Consider the following 21,190-nt stretch of genomic DNA (forward strand, 5'->3'; position numbering starts at 1 on the left):
GCACATTGGCATAGTCAAGCCGTGACAAAAGCAGGGCCTGCACCAGCAGTTTCCCTGCACTAAAGGGTAGCAAGGGGAGGATTTTCCTAATCATTTTAAGTATTCCAAAGCAGGTGGCTGCCACTCTGCTTGGTTGCTCCTTGAACTCCAATTTGTGATCGAACCACACCCCAAGACTTTTTATGTGTTCTTTAGTTGTGGGCATAACACCTAAACATTTAGGCCAGAGAGCGCACAGATTAATGTTAGTGGATTTGCCTAAGAACATCAGTTCAGTTTTTGCCCCGTTTAGCTTTAGGAAGGAGTTGTCCATCCAGGCGGAAACTCTCTCCAGACAGTTGGCCAAACAGTACTGTTTATCATCCAGCTGATTGAGGGACACAATCAGCTGTGTATCATCTGCGTACGAGACTATCTTAACCCCAAAGGGCTTGACCACTTCTGCCAAAGGTCGCAGGTAAACATTAAAAAGCATGGGGCTCAGGGATGATCCCTGAGGCACCCCACAGCGCAAAGGCATCCTCTCCGAGATAAAGCTATCCTCAAAGACTTGGAAGGACCAATCTCCAAGGAATGACTCCAGACATTTAAGTAAAGTGCCTGAGACCCCAATCTCTCTAAGTCTTTCAATCAGAAGTTGGTGGTTGACTGTGTCGAAGGCCGCGCTGAGATCAAGTAGTGCAAAGGCTGCGGACCCACCAACATCTAGAATTTTCCTAGATTCTTCACCCACAGCTAGCAGGCCGTTTCCGTGCTTGCTGTGGTCGGAACCCAGTTTCAGAGGGGTGCAGGCAATCGTTCTCCTCTAAAACGGCGGAGAAAATAGAATTAACATATTTTTTGAAAATGTTTGCAAACCCTGGTACAGCAAGATTGGTCGATAGTTTGGAAGATTTCCGGGTCCAGGGCAGGTTTCTTCAAGAGGGCTCTAACCATGGCCAGTTTCCATGGAGATGGAACAATCCCAGTGGACAGTGACAAGTTAATGAGGTCCAGAATTACTGAACTGATGGAGTCAAAAACCTGGTTAAGAAAAGCAGGGGAAACCACATCACTAGGGGAGTTGGATTTCAACTGGTGTGAATAAGTTTTTAAAGATTTCAGGTCCATGGGGGAAATTATCTCAATGTCTGGGACTGGAGGTTGAGCTAAGCTCTCTGGGGGGGAGATACCTACCAGTTCTGTTGGAGGCGAGAAGGCAGAATAGATATCATCAATTTTCTTGAAGAAGAAATGCACCAAATTATTACACCTCCCTAAGGGGTCAGTAGAAGGAAGGGGAGGCTCAGAAGGCTTGAAGAGGGATTTAACAATTTAAAAAATTTCCCGGGGGTGTTGGAGGCAGAGAAAATCTTCTTACTGTAGTACTCTGCTTGAGCTAACCTGATTTCAGCCTTATAGGCTTTAATGGCTTTTCTATACTTTGACTTCTCAATCACAGAGAAGTCCTTTCGCCAGCTTCTTTCCAAGCGCTTACAAATTTGTTTCTGCTCCCTAAGTTTGGAGTTGTACCATTCTGAACTACGGCTAACTTTTTTTCTGATCATCAGTTTTTTCGGGATTAGTGTAGCTAGCGACGATTCCAGCCATCGAATTACTTTATTATTGGCTAGTTGAGGATCTTTGCCTAAAATGGGTCTAGGTTTTTCTAGTCGATGCCCACGAGTCATCTTTAAATGGATGTAGGACTGGCACTGAATGCTCATGTGAGAGCAGAGGTGATAAGCAAAGGCTGGGGTGCAGGCAGCAAGGGGTTGTGGGAATAGCGCAGGGTGATGAGGATTTGAGATTAAGACAGGCCTGAAGGGTGACAGGTAACAGAGACGTTTGAATGCATGGGCAAAGTGGGCTCTGGCCCAGGGCCCCAGCCATTCAGAGGGCCCCCTGATAGAGCCAGCTCTGTTCTGGAGAGAGTCATGCCCTAATGACCTTGAATATTTCTTAAATAGATTGTTTTAAATACCGTTTTCTTTTAATTTACTTTTAATGTGGGTGATGTGTGAGAGTCCAGTACAGACATCTGCAGGGAAATGTTGTGCTTATGTTTCTTACAACATCCATAGAAAGTTTCTTTTAAATCAAAACAGGGCCTCACATATGAGAAATAGGAGGATGTCGCAGAGATTATTTGCAGTCATATTGATGAGCTGCTACTGCTGTGTTACAATATTAACAACACACATAATTATCCCAGAAAATGACGTGTAAACACATTTAGAATGTAGACCAGTGTGCCTGTGCACTGTCAGTGACCAGGCCAAAGAAGGTATGTAGGAGCTGAAACTGTATCATAAATTCAAAGCTGTCCCGAACAGGGGTCCCAAAAAAACACATCCTTAGGATGTCCCTGACAGGTAAGGAACAAACTTACCACGGCTTGAGACTGGATACCCCAAGGCTTAGTGGTGTCACTCACAACTCTTGGTGAGTGACTGCCACCACAGCCAAGGACGAGGGAAGGTCAGGTCTGAAACTCAGGAACTGGTGTAAAGGTCAGCAGCTTAATACTGCATCGAGGCTGGACATTAGGGGCACGTTGACTGGAGCACACAGATGAAGGGGGTGAATGGCTGACAGGAGTGAACATCGAAGCCGGAGTTCTTTGCTCAGAGGTCGGTACAGGACAAACGCTCTGCTTTACGAGGGAAGGAGATGAGGACTAGTTCTGAGCCGGGAGAGTAATTGTGACGTCAGAGTCTGTCTGTTCCAAGTGAGTGACGCACGTGATGATATCAGAGGCTCTTTGTTCTCAGTGTGGAACGTAGTCCCCAGCATGTGGTTCCGCTGCATTGTCCAGAATCACATAGATGAGGGCGCAGCCTTACAATGTCACAAGGCTCTGGCGTTAATCTCAAGGGGTACGTTGGAATGGGAGCTTGCATGTAGGGCCTCTATCTGAGGCGGTCCTGTGGGTACAGCATCAGCATATTCCATAGGTGTCTCAAAGATAATCTTCCAGGAGTCACTGGTGAGAGCTTAGTCCTAAGGGCCGAAGAGTTGAGGATTTTTTAATCCACCAAGTGTCACATGATGTGTATTGCCTTTGTCTGCAAACCCAAGTCTTCAGAGGTCTCCCATGGGAGAGATTTCACTTGCCTGACGTCACACGGTTAAGCCTCCGTTTTCCAGAGTCACACGGTGATGCCTCACTGTTCATGATTCACATGGTGAGCTCTCAGTCTCCAGAGTCGCGTGAGTGAAACCTAGATCTGCACAGTAAAATAGGGGAAGCCCCTGTCTCCGTGAAACATATATGTGAGGTGTCAGACTCCATGAGTCAAGAGTACAAGGCCTCAGTCTTCAGGGGTCACATATGAGTGAAGCCTTAATATCTAGAAATCACGTGCTTACGGTCACAGTCACCAGGGGACAGTCAAGAGAGCATTAACTCTTGAAGAGTAACAGAAGAGAGGCCTTAATTTCAAATGAACACACTTGTGAAGCCTCAGTCACAATTGCTCACGAGGTGTGGTCTTAATTTATGATAACATCGACACATGTATCTTCTGGTCTCCAGTATTCAACTGAAGGGCTTCAACTTCTGGTAGCCATGCATCTGGTGCCCTCTGGATCCCTTGTTAGTCACTCTTGGTATTACAGCAAATAAGACTGGAAAACACAGGGTGTATTTACTTTCTCTGTCGGACTCCCGCTAACAAGACAGGGTAAGAAGGCACAGAGAGGCCCAGAGACACAGAGAGCAGAGGAGCAACACTTCTGAACTTTGCCCCATTAATGGGATAGCAAGTGTAAGATAGCAACTTTAGAGAGTAAAGATCAGTAAGTCTATTGCAGGGTAGACACACTATACTGTGAGCACACACACACACATGGACACTCACACACATTTAGCTACAGGACTGGATTTTTTTACATTCTCCATTTTATCTTAGTCTAGTGTGTACACTCTTAGCTTACCTCTGAACTTACGCTGTGTATGTTATTTCACTTGTAAAGCACTCTGATACACTAGGGTAATGTTGACGCCATAAAAAACTAAATAAAATAAATAGAAACATGCATATTCTCTTTTCACAATCTCACCTGATAATAATGCACTGGTTGTGTTTGGCATCCATCATTTTGGTGTAGGCAACATTAGCAATAGCAAAAAGGTGCCTGTAAAAGAAAGAACAGTTTTAAGAGTGCACATTTCCAGTGAGTTAGGTGTTGTTCCTGAGCTCTCAATTCTGTAGGCGTAGAAGCCTGTGGCAAAGAATGGTCAGGTCAAATTTTGGCCTTAGATTTATTGCACTTTAAAATCTTGACTGAAGACGTGGCACTTCCTAGCACCTCACCCTTGAGAAAACCAAATTATTAGTGATCACGTTCTTGGCTTTCTCCATGTCCTCCTTTTTTGTCATCAACTGTGCAAAATCGAGGTGTCATCTTTAACTCTATTCTTTTCATAATCTATCCTCATGGTTGCCAGCACATGTCATTTCCAACTCTATAATATTCACAAAATCATGTTGCTAATGACTTTCTTGGCCCCAAAACTCTCATGTTCACTTTGATATATTCAAGAGTTACGTATGTTCTTCATTGTTCATGGTCCACCCTGCCTACTCCCTAACCCCACTCCAATCCTTCAATAAGTTATCTTGTTATTTATTCTTCAAAGTTCCTCCCTCTGTGCATATCTATCCCCCGATACACTCACTCCCTGTATTAAAAAATGCCCACTGTCTTTCTCCTCATATTGTTGAGCTGTATATTCTTGTTCTCTCTGCTTGTCATCCCAAATCCTATATGTCCAGCCTTCGCTGCCTCGTGGCTCTATTCTTGCTTAAAGTCGCTCTCAATAATCGATGAGGAACTCTGGAATTCCTTTGGTCTGTTCAGCCTACAACTTTTTTCTCTTGTGTCAACCACCAAAAGCATTTCCTCTTCATTAGCTCCCAAGGTAAATTTCTACCAGTGTTAGTCTTGAATCGCTTTTACATTTTGGCAAAACCCAGTCAAACCCCTAGGTTGCAGAAGGCTCTGCCCTGCCAGACCTGCAGAGGTCACCCCACCAAAGTTAGAGGAAAAAGCAGAGTCAGAAGCCTGTCTCTAATAAAGAATGGCATCCGCAGCTGGAAGGACGGTGGCCTTGTGCCCCAATGGGTCACTGGCTTAGGGTTATGTTGGTGAAGTGAGCTAAGGCTAAACTTTCAGAGACCAGGACATTCTCTTAATTCTATGGTCTTCACACTCCTAGAAGAGGCCCTGCGGTCATGGGGGAGCCTCCGCACTTGGGGCAAACTCTCCGCAGTGAGAATTCTCATTGCAGAGATTTCAACCTGAGTGCATAGACTCCCCCACGACTGGAGGCCTCTGCCACGAGTGTGAAGGCTCTTAACTGCGGAGGGGGAACCATGAGATAGGTAGACACAAAATATAATTTTTTTTTGTAGATTCGCATTAAAGTCCACCTGTAAATGAGTTTTGGATCATGATTCTGCAATATTTTTATTCTACTTGTACTAAAACAGAAAGTGATATTTACAGCTCCTTATCCTCAGGGGTAGCAAGCGCTATATAAATGCAAACTCTTCCCTCTTCTATCCCTCCACTATCCTTTTTCAATTCAAATAACAAACTCACATGTCCACTGCTCAAATGAATGTAATATCTTCCTATACTAATTCACCACTAATCCTTTTTGGGTTCTTGAGTAGTGTGCTGCTCGCCGAAGGAGCACTTTGATGCCTCCTCTGGGGTAGTAAGCACTATGTAAATGCAAATACAGTTACAATAAGGGCTTGAGAAATATAAATACAAAATAATGAAAGCCTGAGAAATATAAGGCATGGTAGCCATGCTGTGATTGGCTAAAGGACTGAGCACACTATCAGCTAAACTGACCATGTGGATGCGGAAAGGAAGAACTGGTTTCTAAAAGCACCCTGCTGCCATGAGCAATGAGTTTCCATGAGCTGGTAGGCTACTGCCTGTCTAGTCCCCATCCAATACAATACCGCATGTGTCTACTTGATCCAAAGGAATATAGAAAATGCAGACCTTCCACAAATTCACAGTCTTGTTCATAGAACTGGTTCTCTATGGATTAATGGAATTATCTATAAACTGCTGTGCTAAAAAAATGGTGCCTGTCCATGCCACAAGTGGAGGACTGATTGGTTTAAGGGAGTGAGGGCAAATGGATTCAATTTTTTTGAGATTGGGGATTGAGAACAAAATTAGACATCCTAAAAACCAGAGCTTCTCTGTGGCCATCGTTATGCTGTTCAAACCTCACCCAAATAGACTCAGCTTATGATGAAGGAAAGGAACAACATTTTCTTTTTGGATTAGTTTGAGTCCATTTGCAATAATTTTTTAACCTCTTTTCAACACGTGGGCACAGATAGAGTACTTATGCCCCTAGAATTGATACTATTCCCAGCTTGCACCAAGGCTGCCCTGCTAATCTGTTTTGACCCAACTCCCAGGTACTCAACAGTATGGTGGATGTACTTTACAGTCATTATTATTAGCATAGAAGGCAAATGTAATTCTTACAAAAACCACATGCATCTGGTTATGGCCATCCAAGAAGCATCAACAACTTTCAGTTAAAGAGGGAGCACTGGAGAAGGGCCTCTGGGACAGTGTTATTGTGAGCATCCTTTCTAACAAGTTAGGTGATTTGTGTCTCGTATACCTTTCTTAATTACAGGGTGAATATGTATGCAAAAAAGTGTCACCTTTGTTGAAGAGGGCTGTGGAAATGTTATGTAATCATGTGAGCACGTCTGCCCCTAAACCTGGTACCATCCTGATGCAAGTGTTAATGTCCCTAAAGCTTCTGCGCACTTCTAAGGCACTGACTAAGCCTACTCTGGCTAGAAAGGCCAAACTTAGATCAATATATAGCTCAACTAGCTTTTATCATGAAAATAAACACACAGATTTATTTTATACTTCCCTTTTTTGGAAACATAGCATTTCTGCCAGAAATGGTGTGCAAAGTAACAAGGGGGTGCGTGAAATCATAGGTGGATAGGGAACTGATGATGGCCAGAGTAATGAAAATACAATAGATTAAATATAATGTACATTACACATAATGGCACGCTCCATTTTACATTACAAATATATTAACAAATTTAGGCAGGATATGTAATTTCATGGAATCAAACCTATCAGATGAACATACTAGGAGTGGGGCCCAGATATGAAGTTTCCAAGGACAGCAATGTAACAACTTGACCACTAAATGTTTTTATTAATGAACATTCTAAATAAAGTAATGAGATTTTATTAGTCCTAAAATGTTTTTTTTAATTAGTTATGTATCTGATATTATATCATACTCATGTTCTCCTGGTATAAAGTAAATGTAGAAGGCCACATAAGAGTGCATTGCATATTATTCACCAACACAACCGTTGCAATGTCTGGTTCCTTCTAAATTAGGTAAAGAAAATAAAGATTTAAATTGCACTATGTGGTCAAATGGTCTGTTGACTTGAGGCTGAGAGAATTTCACTGTTTACCAATTATAACTCATTTATGCATGTGTCTCTTGTATCATTATCCCACATATTCAGCAAAACCAGCGCAGTAGAGGAGTGTGGCTTTACCACCACTAAAGGGAAAAGGCAACAAAAATAACGTATCTAGTTTACCATAATTGTCATAAAGAAATACTATCTAAAGTGAAAATAAAAATGGCCCTACCTAGAGTTGGGTCACCCTTTCTTCAAAATCTTGTTGCAGCCTCACACTCACCACAAGAAAAGGTCAATTTTTTCAGATACATGTCAGTGGGAGGTAAAGATATCTCAGTGATGAACCCATCCACATCTCCTTGGCTGGAGCGCTTTAAGGTTGACACGCATGGCATTGAAACCTCATAAAAATGTTGCTCCTAATATTCTCCCTTAAATATGGACAAGAGACACACAGAGAACGTGCAGGAGCTATAGCCTACAATACTTACGGTGGCTTTTCCCCTAAGGCCCTTCCTTCATACTGCAGCACTTGCTCGGTTCCATAAATGTTGTACATTGTATACGGGTTCACTGACACCAGGATACTTCCAATGTACGTCTGAAACACAATGAAAAACCTGTTGTAAAATCATTGTTTAACTCCCACAACGGGTAGACGCCTAGAGGGGGCAAAAAGAGTCTCAGGCCCTGATTAAGAGAGTCCCAGAGTGGACTTCCTAATGTAGTCCATTCCAGGCCACTCCCATCGTTCGCGGTGTCTACGGGCCCAGAATAACATGGGCTTCAAACTCTGGATATGATCATTTTAGGCCCAGAGATATCAGTCCGCGGACCATTGCCTAGGGCGGTGGCGCTACAGGCAGCTGATGCAACTAGTCCACTCTCTAAAGGCTGCATTAGGGGAGCAGCAAACAATCTCCCCTCATCAGCTCTGCCCCCTCCCATCGTATCTCTGCTACCATGCCACCGGTGGATGGGCCTGAAAACACTCTGCACACATTTACCATCTACTCCAAGAAGGTGGTAAAGGTGGGCATATTTGGGCCCAGTACTACACACTATAGGGGGGAAGCCATGCAGAATTGCTAGGTCTGGGAGAAATAACTTGCAATTTAGGTGCAAGAATACCAGCAGGGCCCCCTCCTAAATCTGGGGAATTCATAATGAGGACCTAAGTGTTTTTTCATATCAATTGTCACTTATTTTGTTAAATGTCATTATTGTAAATTATATATAGGACTTTTTCCTCTAAAATTTCTAAAATTCTGTGGCAAAGTTATTCGCATTGCAGTCTGAATGCAGTTTTTCTGAGTTTGGAGTCAAAAGTTATGTTAAAATGTGACCGATGTTTCCTACTTTTTAGGTTAAAAAAACTCTCAAAATTCAAAATTAATTCTGAAGTTTTCACAAACTGATAAGCATTGCTTTAAGGCTGTTTAATCTAGAATATAAATAGGGTTGTCTATCCCAAGTTACGTTCCTGTGGCCACTGATGAGAGCTCCAACGAAATTCTTGGATATAGGGTTGTTTTATCTTGTGTTTACGGAGGTAGCATGTTGTTTACTGGTGCAGACACATGCTACATGTATTTTCATCAGGTAATAATAAGTGCACCCTCTGTTAACTGTTGTGAGTAGGCAGAACAGCCTCAGCTCTTGAGAAGAGTTACACCTTTGCATTTTCTCCGAAATGTTTAATGCTAACAAAGATGTGGGAGGAGACAAGGAGGGAAGTAGCACAAGAAAAAACACTAATTGGATGTTTAAGAGCCAAGTAATCATTTTGCAACCTCCGATCATCATGGATCGGAGACACAAAACATATCTTCAGTTTACTCTTATAAATATAAGCCCTCATCTAGACAACTTTTTGGAACTCACAGTGAGTTCGAAGAATATTGCTAGGAAGCTGCACCTTCCAGAACTCATGTGTAGATAGTTAGACAAGCATATGTGTGACTGGTGTATATTTACTTGTGTGTTAACATAGTGCCAAAGGACTTTTACACTTTAAAACGGTTTCCCCTCAAAAGTAAACATGTTTTCAGCTGGAAAAAACTCTAATCTTCTTGGGGTAGCCCGGCGGGGTGCACCTCTTTAGGCAGGCCTACCCTGAATTGCCAGTAAATGCCCCCTGTGAACAGATTTGCCAACCCACAAAATATTTTTGGTACATGACATCTAAGAAAATCAATTTAAATAGTGTATATTTATGTTTTGTGAGTAATACAATTACATTGAGACTTATAAATGACGTTATTTGAAGGCCCAGGTTGAGTTTAGGTGTGCAAATACATATGTGAATTTTGCCCTGTAATTTAAAAAGAGTAAATGCCAAGCATACATTTAAGGCCCACTTGTAGGGAGCAAAGAAGCTTCAAATCCATCCCTTCCAAGTAAGCAATAATGTGTCCACACAGGAGAAATGTAAAAATGATAACGATGAAAGGATAGCAAGATACAATTGTGCATTTCTGTGAGCCAGTATGAGATGGCACACTGTTGTATTTAATGACGCCATCCACACCACAGGCACTGTCTTGGAGCTGGAGAGAATCGGATGCTCGGGTATTTCCTTAGCCTCCGCACTCCAAAGACAAGCTTCTTGCTGAGTACCGGTGGCAGTTCATGCCCTCTGCACACACAGACTTGGCTCTTGCCTCCCACCTCAGCCACTGCAACATTTTAATGCAACTGCATGCTGTAGAAGTGATCAACAGTTTATTCTACTCAAGTTTGAAATTTGATTCCCGAAGAGACCTTTTATATGGTAGCGCAATCCCTGGTTTGTTAATAGTTAACTCTGGCAATGTACTACTTGCTAATGGTTTTGAATAACCATGGTCAAAGCCAGCAGGTCTGTCTTGCACTGAGAGTTCTGTCTAAAGTTTGTTAAGAAAAATCTGCTGTGGTTAAAAAAAAATAGAGTGCATTCGAGAAAAAAGAATTTAATATGTGATGAATCAGAGTACTTTTGAGAAGTAAAATAGTATCTCATGCACTGAAGTGAAAGCACTCCATAAGAATTGGAATTATGCATCAAACAGCCAACATAAAGATAATACATACATAAATGAGCTCCCGATCGAATCTCTTCTTGAGGTTATCTAGTACAGCTGACTCTTGGAGGTCTCTGGAAAGAACAGTGACAAAAAAGTTATTAACTAAATGAGTCATCGGGTAGGAGTGCTTTTTATTGGCAAAGTACATTGATGGCCTAAATGAGAACCAGTGGCAGCAGGAACGAGGAGCAAGGCACCATTAAAAGGCAAGAGGCTGGTATATTGGTGCAATTTCATTCTTGTTAACTTACTATAATACATAACAAAAAACACACATTATATATATAGCACCAGCACCAAATTGCAGGCCCACAAGAAAATACTGCAACACATGAGAGCAATTACCAATTCCGACCAAACCTACCCGGTCACAACAAGACACTTTAAGGAAAGGCATGAAAACAACTTAGAACACCTCAAATACTTTCTGATTGACTGTATTCCAGTATTAAGAAGAGGAGGCAACAGGGAGGTAAAACTCAGACGTCTAGAAACCAAATATATTCTGGAACTAGACACTAAGACTCCCAATGGAAACAATTCTAGTGAGGCATTTTTCACATGTTTATAAATTGGTCCATCCAGATAGAAACATGATAAACATCCCAATCATGAGAAAAAAATCCTTGTATAAATTATCCCCAATAATATCTGAGACATACTGCTCTCAGCATTATGCAGTGAAGTATAGACATTAGTAATGATTTTAATTATTTTGCACAATTTGCACACTTTTGAACTAGATGTTCTTAAGGTTTTCACAATATGCACATTGGAATCACTTAGCACTTTAATGGACAGGGTTAGAGGCCCACAGGGGCCGGTTATACAATAATAAATCGTATTGTGTTATAAACAGTCAATGGATCCACAAATATCATGTACAAAAGATCTTATTTTACGTACATTTAAAGTAACCCGGGTAAATCGGTAGATGTGGATCAATATTGTATTATACAGATAACAGTAAGCCATATCAAACGTAAAACCTTGATATATTGATGTCAGATGTCATTATCCAATATGAATGTTTTTAACATTTCTAGATAATTAAACAATTGTATGTATTTTACCTGAATTTGTGTATTTTAAATATCTGAATACTTATTCAAATATTTATTCTAATGAGATTATTTTACATAATGACTTATTTTTATGCATTGCTGTTTTGCACACAAACGATTAATGTATGAATTTCTTCTCTGTCTAAGGTGAAGTAGTAATCATGTGTATAGGCACCTAGCACTTTAAATGAAAAGGTTACTCCGAGAGCGTGTCATGTGATCAAGGCCGTTGTAGGCCGAAACGTGTCATGGCGGTCGTGGTGGATTGAAGGCTTTCAATTATGAAATAAAGACTCTGACTGAGCACTGAAGTTGGGTTCGCTCTCCGTTCTTTACCGTCGAAGGGAAGCGTATGAATGCGATGGTATATATATATATATATCATATATATATATATATATATATATCTATCTATATATATATATATATATATATATATATATTCAGGTTTCAGGGATGTTATAGTTAGTTCGACATTTCACTCGTACAAAACCAGAGGAGTCGGCCATTATAGTTAGTTGAGCTAGCTATAACTTGCATGCACTGCTCATGCTCATGACATCACATATTTCATCACTCATTACATGGTCAGTGACATCACTGATGACATCTCAAATGACATCACTGATGATATCAGCCACTTAATATCTGATGTACCTCCTCACACCCTAATATAACCTTTCATACACCTACTCTAAAATACAAACTACCATTCTCGAAACCATAGACACACCAATTCCAGTTAGTACATACCCACTGTTAGACCTGGCATCTTTGGCGTGGTTTTCCCCTATCTTTTTGCCTCTACCTCCTGTATTTTTGATGCTGTGCTGGATTTCGTTTTTGCTGGTTTAGATGCTCTGGACACTCTGCCACTGCTGATCAGTGCCAGAGTGTACGTGCTCCCTATGTAAAGTGTTATTCTGATTGGATATACATGTTTGGCATATTTGTATCACCATGAAGTCCCTAGTAAAGTGCACTGGGTGTGCCAGGGCTGGTGATGACAAATGCTACTAGTGGGCCTGCAGCACTAATTGTGCCACCCACAAGAGTAGCTCTAAAATGGTGTCTCAGGCCTGCCACTGCAGTGCCTATGTGCAGTTTAGAAACTGCCATGTCCTCCTGGTCAGTGTCCCCACTGACGAGGCCTACCCTTCCCTTTTTGTGCACATCAGTCACCCCTATGGAAGGCCCAAGGTACCCCCCTGGGCAGGGTGCAGTGTATATAAAAGGTAGAGCATGTACTAGTGCAGGTGACATGCTCTGATAGTGAATGGCAGCCATTTTCGTTTTTCACTATTGTAAGGCTATCTTGCTCCATAGATTAACATGGGGGATGCTGGCTACAGTGGTTAACAGCATTTGAGTAGTCGAGTATCGTTATCCGAGAGGCAGATAAGGGTGGGAACGTGATCGTTATGAATAAAGAGGACTATATGAACGAAATTGCCCGACAATTATCTGACTCCACGTGCTATACCAGACTCGGTAACAACCCAATGGAGGCCCTTACGTCCCATATTAACATGAGATTAGTTGAATGGTGTGAGACAGGTTTACTTAGCGCTGAGGAATGCAGATACCTCACAGTAACAGCCCCATCGTTTCCATGTATTTACATACTCCCTAAAATTCACAAGGGGGGCCCCTTTCCACAAGGCCGCCCTATTATTTCTGGGGTTAATTCGCCAACGGAAAAACTGTCAGAGTACGTGGATACATTCATACAGCCCATGGTACAGAACCTCCCGGCATACTTGAGGGACACTAAGGACATACTTGCCAAATTGGAGGGTTTCATTTGGACAGACACTCTCCAGTTTGTTACACTCGATGTTGTTGGGCTCTACACCTGCATAAAGAAGGAGTTCGGGTTGAGGGCTCTAGAGTCTTTTTTGGAGAAAAGATCAGCAGACCATCTGCTACATAATGGTGTCCTTCTCGAAATGACGGAGAATATACTATCCAAGAATTTTTTTCCTGCATGATTCCAAATGGTACCACCAAACGCAAGGGACTGCGATGGGTTCCAAGTTTGCTCCCGCTTACGCAGGCCTATTTATGGGCTGGTTTGAGCGGGAGCATGCTTGGGGTCGTCACTCGGCAAAATGGATGAATAACATAATCTTCTGGGGTAGGTACATCGATGATGTGATAATGATCTGGGATGGACCTACCCCAGACTTAATGGATTACTTCGGTTATCTTAATGATAATCCATTTAATGTCCGCTTCACCATGACACATAGTCAGGATGCCATTGACTTTTTGGATGTAAAACTTTTCGTAGAGGATAATAAGATTCAAAGCTGCACTCATCGTAAGGCGACTGCCTGCAATAGCATCTTGCACTATGAGAGTGCCCACCCCCGACATGTAATCGAGAATATCCCCTACGGGGAAATGATCCGAATGCGCCGCAATTGCAGCACGGAGGACATGTTCAAGCAAAATATTTATGAAACAGAACAAAGGTTCCTGGAAAGGGGCTATCCAAAGGTTACCCTTGGGAAAGCCAACAAAAAAGTTCTAAACATACCCAGGCAGAGTACACTAGCAACGAAAACCAAACGCACAGACATCAGCAGATCCCCCGCATTCAGTACACAGTACACAGATCAAAGTGGTAAAGTTTTTAATATCCTAAGGAAAAACTGGCATTATATAGTGGACATACCAAGCCTACAGGGATTGGTGTCCAGGACACCCAAAATATGCTACAGGAGAGGTAAAAACCTCCGCAACATACTTTGTCCAAGCTATATAGAATCCAACAGACGGCCAAATTGGCTGATGCCCTCCACCAAGGGTTTTTACACATGCAGTGACTGCAACATGTGTGCATTAGGGAGAAACAGAACCAAGAATTTCTGCTTCAACAGCAACAAAAACTATACAATAGATTCCCTGATTAATTGCAACACCAAATATGTGGTTTACATATTGGGGTGTGACTGCAACAAAATTTATGTTGGCAGTACCAAGAGAGCACTCAAGATCCGCATCCAGGAACACGTGCGTGCAAGACGCAATGGGGATATGAGACACCCCATGACCTTCCACATGCAGCAATACCATAAAGACACAGATGACATGTGGTTTATAGGTATTGATCACCAACCCGTCCACCCAAGAGGAGGAGATAGGGAACTTGCCCTGAGAAGACGAGAGGCGGGTTGGATATGTAGATTACGTTGCATTGAACTCGGTCACAACACCGAGGACGAGTTACATCATTTCCTTGATTAGTCTTATCCCCTATATATCTTAAATTCCGCATCATATCTTTGTCTCTAGACCCCTTGTAACACACACTGCACTACTGAATATCCAGCTGCATGCTATACAAGTCAGGTCCCCTGCGTACTGAGCTCTCTGGAAATGTCATTTCTTTTAGGAAGAATTTGGCATACCACAGCACAACAATGGTATAATCACATTATGTCAATATACAATATACTCTCTTCCTCAACATCTTAAAGGTCAAGATGGCTCAAAGGCGGATCACATTTATTTCTGAGGATTGCCACCATGTATCACGTAAACATTGTCCCTTGGTTTTTATTCTACGCAAAATCATTTCATTATAACAATTATTACATTTCACATGTTCTGTAAAACTTTTTAGACATATTCGGTCATGAATTTATTGTCTTTCCAATAAACATGCCCTGTGCTATAGATTTCACAAGAATCATTAAATACATTAAACAGAGGCTAAGATGGCTGCCGCTCTTGCCCCGACTTCATACAGTCCTATTATGGCACTTTCCAGCTTTTACCATATGAATTGTCAAAATATAGACTTCACTCGTGTTCTCTTCATCATCCCCCTCTATCATGTTCAATATATACTTCTTTAAGTGCAGGGGGTGGCATCGCACGGTATTAGCGTCGATTAAGCCTATCGGTCTGAATAACGGTGAAATATATACTATTCTCACTGGTGCTGTGTAAATTATGGTCACCACACAATTCATCTGAAGAATTGCTCCATAAGTTAATAAATGTCGGGAATTTAGACTTATTGCCCTGCGCTTTAGACTTCACATGAATCATCAATTTGAAAAACATAGGCCAAGATGGCCGCCGTTTTTGACTTAACCTTTTGCGGTCCTCGAACGGCGCCCTCCGCTCTCTACCCCGGGAATTTGCCAAAAAATAAACCTCGCTCGGGACCTCATTATCATCCGCCTCTATTTCGCTTAAAAAATCAACTTTAAAGTGTAGGGGTTGTAGTTGCACGTTAATAGTTTTGAATTAGCTTTTGGCTTATAAAACGGGGAAATATATTTCATTTTCACTCGTGTTAGTTTTATTTTGGTAAACCACAAAAGTCGTTTGTAATGATTGTTCTATAAGGCAATGTTTATCAGGAGTGGCGAGATATTGCATTTATTCAATATTGCACAGGGAATACAAGGTTATGTAGCCACTTGAAACGCATTACAAGATGGCCGCCGTTTTCTCTTCATGAGGCAATAGCGCAATGCCTTTACTTTCAAGTCGGTGTCCTGGCGCGAAAATCACAGCTGTGACCATTCGAATTAGATGAAAACCTGTATAAAAGCTCGTGCACAAATCGGGATGTTTGAACACAGCGACTTTGCGGGTGTTTCGGCGGGACGTAGGCTTGGTGGATGGGCGCCGGCTGTTTTGAATACAAACGGTAAGACTGCTAGTCCTAAGCCTATATTGGCTCTTTACTCTACCCATGTGCCTATCTTGCTGTTTAGCAGCTTTTTCATTAGTGGTCCTAGGTTTATCACTGTATATTGGGCATCCCTATTATTAAAAACCAAGGAGAAGTATTGCTAAAACTGATGAGTCTTAGATTCAAGGCCACACTCCAACTTTGGGTCAGATGGCCTTCAGTGTCTTCTTTTCAAAATCGCCCACATATGTAAATTACTAATTGGTCATTGAAGAAGGGCTGGTCCATACAAGTTAAAGGGGATGGATACACTGTAGGATATCTGAATATATATCCATGACCCCTCAAGTTTTCACTAAATTACAGCAAACACCTTCTATATTTATTTTCTACTTGGCAGGCCTACTGGAATACAGTGCCCACATCCTTCTCCCAGGGACCTATAGGACTTCTTTGTCCCCTGATATTCTGTCAATACTACAGGTAAACCTCTTTGCTAATAAGCTTCTTTTTACATCCCAGCCTCAGTCTTCATTCACTCATGCCAACTTGCTTATACATATACTTTATGTTTTTCAGAACATATAGAACATCTATAAACACATGAAGTTGTGATAGCATTCTTCGCCTACATTCAGGAATCCCACTAACCCTAGTCCTGAACAAATATATAAGTACATAGTAAGTCAAGATAATTCTTTGGCTAGACTCCTTAAACGTAGGAACCTCCTACTCTTTCTGTCATTTTTGTAAATTATTGAATCTGATTCTGTTTCTACTTTCCTTTGTGTCCCTGGAGGTACAACCCTGTCTGTTCCATACTCTATGAGAGAAGAAAACACCAAAAACTATATACACTAAAAAGTGCACAATGGATGATTGAATCTGTGAAGACGTTGTCCGGACTCTCTATTGTCTGCATACTTTCATTCTAAATGGGACAGATTACATTTATAAAAGGTAATCAAATCAACCGCTTATTTTGTGTTGAATGAAGGGTTCAAAACATTTCCGACTTTGTCTCCCCTTCTATCCTTCAAACGGGTAAAACCAACTGGGCAGTTCCTAGTAACTTCCGATTTTAGATACACTCTAGAGCCAATCCCTCATATCAGACTGTATTCCACTTCTGGTCCGATCTTTGGGGTGTCCTCATGTTCCTTATCCTCAGTTTTTCTGTGCCTTGAATAATCTATATATATGAAGAAATTGGTTCAGCGTATACACCTAGAGCTATGTTTGCTCATTGCCAATGAATTTCCAAGTGATATTTCAAGTATCCATTAAGTTTTCCCAGTTAGCATGAAATGTATTATACTCAGTGTCTGATTAAGGATTTACTCCTCGATAAATGCAAATATTGTATATAGAATCACCTGTACATAATTGTTCATGTACATATAGGCACTTTTCCACCAAGTTTTCCCTGTTAGCATAAAATGGAAAATATTTAGTGCCTGACTAAAGATTTACTCCTCTTTAAATGTAAATACTGTATATACAAACATTATTGTACATAATTGTTTATGCCAAACATAGAGGCCTTTTCCAGCATGGTTTCTGTGGGTAGATGCTGTTTGTTTGCACAAGCTCCAATGCCCATGTTTTAGCAAGTATTTTAAGAAATGGTTTGTAAACTGTGTATGTTGTTTAAATGTCTGTTACCTTATGTAGATATTAGAGTAATTATTTGTCGGTATGTTTTTATCGACAGCCCTGAAGAAGTCCCAGCTTGGGACGAAACGCGTCGGCTGTACATTGTTTTGAATAAATTGAAAATAAAGACTACTTGAAGAATAACAACATCTCGCTAATGCAAAACATCCTTTTTTTTTTTTTGCTTATTAATAATATTTGAATCTGCTCATTGCTTTTTGTGGTGCACCTTTGCAGTTGTTTGACTTATATATATATATATATATATATATATATATATATATATATATATTCAGGTTTCAGGGATGTTATAGTTAGTTCGACATTTCACTCGTACAAAACCAGAGGAGTCGGCCATTACAGTTAGTTGAGCTAGCTATAACTTGCATGCACTGCTCATGACATCACATATTTCATCACTCATTACATGGTCAGTGACATCACTGATGACATCTCAAATGACATCACTGATGATATCAGCCACTTAATATCTGATGTACCTCCTCACACCCTAATATAACCTTTCATACACCTACTCTAAAATACAAACTACCATTCTCGAAACCATAGACACACCAATTCCAGTTAGTAAATACCCACTGTTAGACCTGGCATCTTTGGCGTGGTTTTCCCCTATCTTTTTGCCTCTACCTCCTGTATTTTTGATGCTGTGCTGGATTTCGTTTTTGCTGGTTTAGATGCTCTGGACACTCTGCCACTGCTGATCAGTGCCAGAGTGTACGTGCTCCCTATGTAAAGTGTTATTCTGATTGGATATACATGTTTGGCATATTTGTATCACCATGAAGTCCCTAGTAAAGTGCACTGGGTGTGCCAGGGCTGGTGATGACAAATGCTACTAGTGGGCCTGCAGCACTAATTGTGCCACCCACAAGAGTAGCTCTAAAATGGTGTCTCAGGCCTGCCACTGCAGTGCCTATGTGCAGTTTAGAAACTGCCATGTCCTCCTGGTCAGTGTCCCCACTGACGAGGCCTATCCTTCCCTTTGTGTGCACATCAGTCACCCCTATGGAAGGCCCAAGGTACCCCCCTGGGCAGGGTGCAGTGTATATAAAAGGTAGAGCATGTACTAGTGCAGGTGACATGCTCTGATAGTGAATGGCAGCCATTTTCGTTTTTCACTATTGTAAGGCTATCTTGCTCCATAGATTAACATGGGGGATGCTGGCTACAGTGGTTAACAGCATTTGAGTAGTCTTTGTGTTCCAGAGGTGGGCCAGCATATTTTAGACAGCAAGCTGACAGACCCCATTGAGCTTGCTAAGGAGGCGGACCGCTGGACCAGTACCAGGGTCCACAGAGGAATTCTGGGTACCACAGCCAAAGGTGGGCAGGGTCCCCAGCAGAAGAGTGAGGGGGGACAAGGGTAACCAAAAGGAGTTCTCAGAAGGGCCCCAAAATAGTTCCCAGGGAAAGGAATCCCAACTCCCCAAACCTAAACAGCCATGGCCCTCTAAGGGCAGGCGGGACAATAGAGACAGAAGGGATAACCATGGCCCCCCTACCTGCTATCACTGCAATGAGGTGGGCCACATTGCTCCAAAATGTCCCAAGAAGAAGCCCGCACCCACTGGTGCTCCAGCCCCAGGGTTAGCAAGTGTAGCTTTGGGCGGGGATTTGATTTCTAGTGGGGAGGTGGGCTTAGCAGTTATGTCCCTTGTCTCTCTAGGAGACCGAGAGATGGTCCAGGAAACCTTACTGCCCTCTAACACTAAGAAGTATGGGCAGAAGGTGACCATCAATGGGAGGGAGATTGAGGCTCTGAGAGACACAGGAGCCAGCGTGACATCCGTGAGGTGTCAGTGGGTGTCTGAAGAGTAAATCATCCCTGATGTACTCCGCCCTGTAGTGGCAGCTGACAGCTCAGTGCGCCTCTGCAAGCTGGTGCGTGTTCCCTTTGAATGGGGGGGAGTCTCTGGTTTTTTGGAAGTAGTTGTCAGTGATGCCTTGCCTGTAGACTGTCTGTTAGGTAACGACCTGAAGAGTTCTCCATGGAAGGATGTAGAACACAGAACTCGCTTGGAGATGTTGGGTTTGCCTGCGTGGATCTGTGTGTCCACGCGTGCTATGACAGCCAGTAGGGGGGACTCAGCAGAACTGGAGCCTGAAACAGTGGCCCAGAGACCTGCCAGGAGAGGAAGAGGCAAGGGGCGCGGGAAACCCGCTCCAGCAGTTCCCACGGTCCAGGAAGGAGCAGAACCTGAGGGGGATGCCCTGGAACCTACAGGGGAACAGGTGGCCGAACTGGGAGACCTACCTGAGCTGACCCATTGGCAGCAAGAAGGTGGTCCCTCCAGGGAGGAATTCTGCCAGGCGCAGAAAAAATGCCCTTCCCTCATTGGTCTGCGGCAACAGGCTGTAGATCAGGCAGCAGGTGGAGCAGCCAGGGATCACTTTATCTACTGGGAAGATGACTTATTGTATAGTGAGCCTAAGTTTGCTGAGCCCGGTGCAGCCCGTGTGCTGGTGGTACCCGAGCGCTTCAGAAACTTCCTAATGGGTCTGGCTCATGACGTGCCTCTTGCAGGACATCTGGGGCAAGACAAGACCCTGAACCGGCTTGTCACCCACTTCCACTGGCCCCAGATGAGAAAGCACGTTGGTTCCTTTTGCAGATCTAGCCAAACCTGTCAAGCCAGTGGCAAGACTGGAATGAAGTTGAAGGCACCCCTCCAACCCTTCCCAGTGGTGAGCACCCCTTTCGAGCGGGTGGGCATAGACATCATAGGGCCCCTGGACCCCAAGACAGCCTTAGGCAACAGGTTCATCCTGGTCTTGGTGGACCATGCCACTCGGTACCCGGAAGCAGTACCTCTCAGGACAATCACAGCACCCGTGGTGGGCCGTGCATTGATGGGGATCTTTTCCCGTGTGGGGTTCCCCAGAGAGGTGGTCTCCGACCCGGGTACCAACTTCATCTCTAAGTACATGAAGTCTCTGTGGGAGGAGTGTGGGGTAACTTATAAGTTCACCACTCCTTACCACCCTCAAGGAAATGGGTTGGTTGAAAGGTTCAACCGGACCCTAAAAGGTATGATTATGGGCCTAGCGGAGCCCATGAGACGGAAGTGGGACGTCTTGTTACCATGCCTGTTGTTTGCCTACAGGGTGGTGCCTCAGAAGTCCTTAGGGTTCAGTCCCTTTGAACTCCTTTATGGCCACCCTGTTAGAGGACCTCTCTCACTGGTGAAGGAGGGTTGGGAAAAGTCCCGTGGGAAAACCCCCCAGGATGTGTTCAGCTATGTGCTGGCCATCCGCAACCAGACACAACGCTTCAGGAAGCTCGCT

At 42.8% G+C, this 21,190-nt stretch overlaps 1 protein-coding gene across 1 annotated transcript in view; it reads right to left on the reverse strand.

The window, feature by feature from the left end:
* The window catches only part of MYO15A (myosin XVA), a 1,426,381-nt gene that overhangs the window by 1,337,362 nt on the left and 67,829 nt on the right, over positions 1-21,190 (reverse strand). The window contains exons 2-4 of the mRNA XM_078662701.1: positions 10,512-10,575; positions 7,931-8,040; positions 4,045-4,119 (exon numbers count right to left, since the gene is read on the reverse strand). Coding sequence (XP_078518827.1) covers positions 4,045-4,119; positions 7,931-8,040; positions 10,512-10,575 — 249 coding nt within the window. The remainder of the gene's footprint in view (positions 1-4,044; positions 4,120-7,930; positions 8,041-10,511; positions 10,576-21,190) is intronic.

Source organism: Lissotriton helveticus, chromosome 10 (assembly GCF_964261635.1).
Source record: "Lissotriton helveticus chromosome 10, aLisHel1.1, whole genome shotgun sequence".
Taxonomy (NCBI): domain Eukaryota; kingdom Metazoa; phylum Chordata; class Amphibia; order Caudata; family Salamandridae; genus Lissotriton; species Lissotriton helveticus.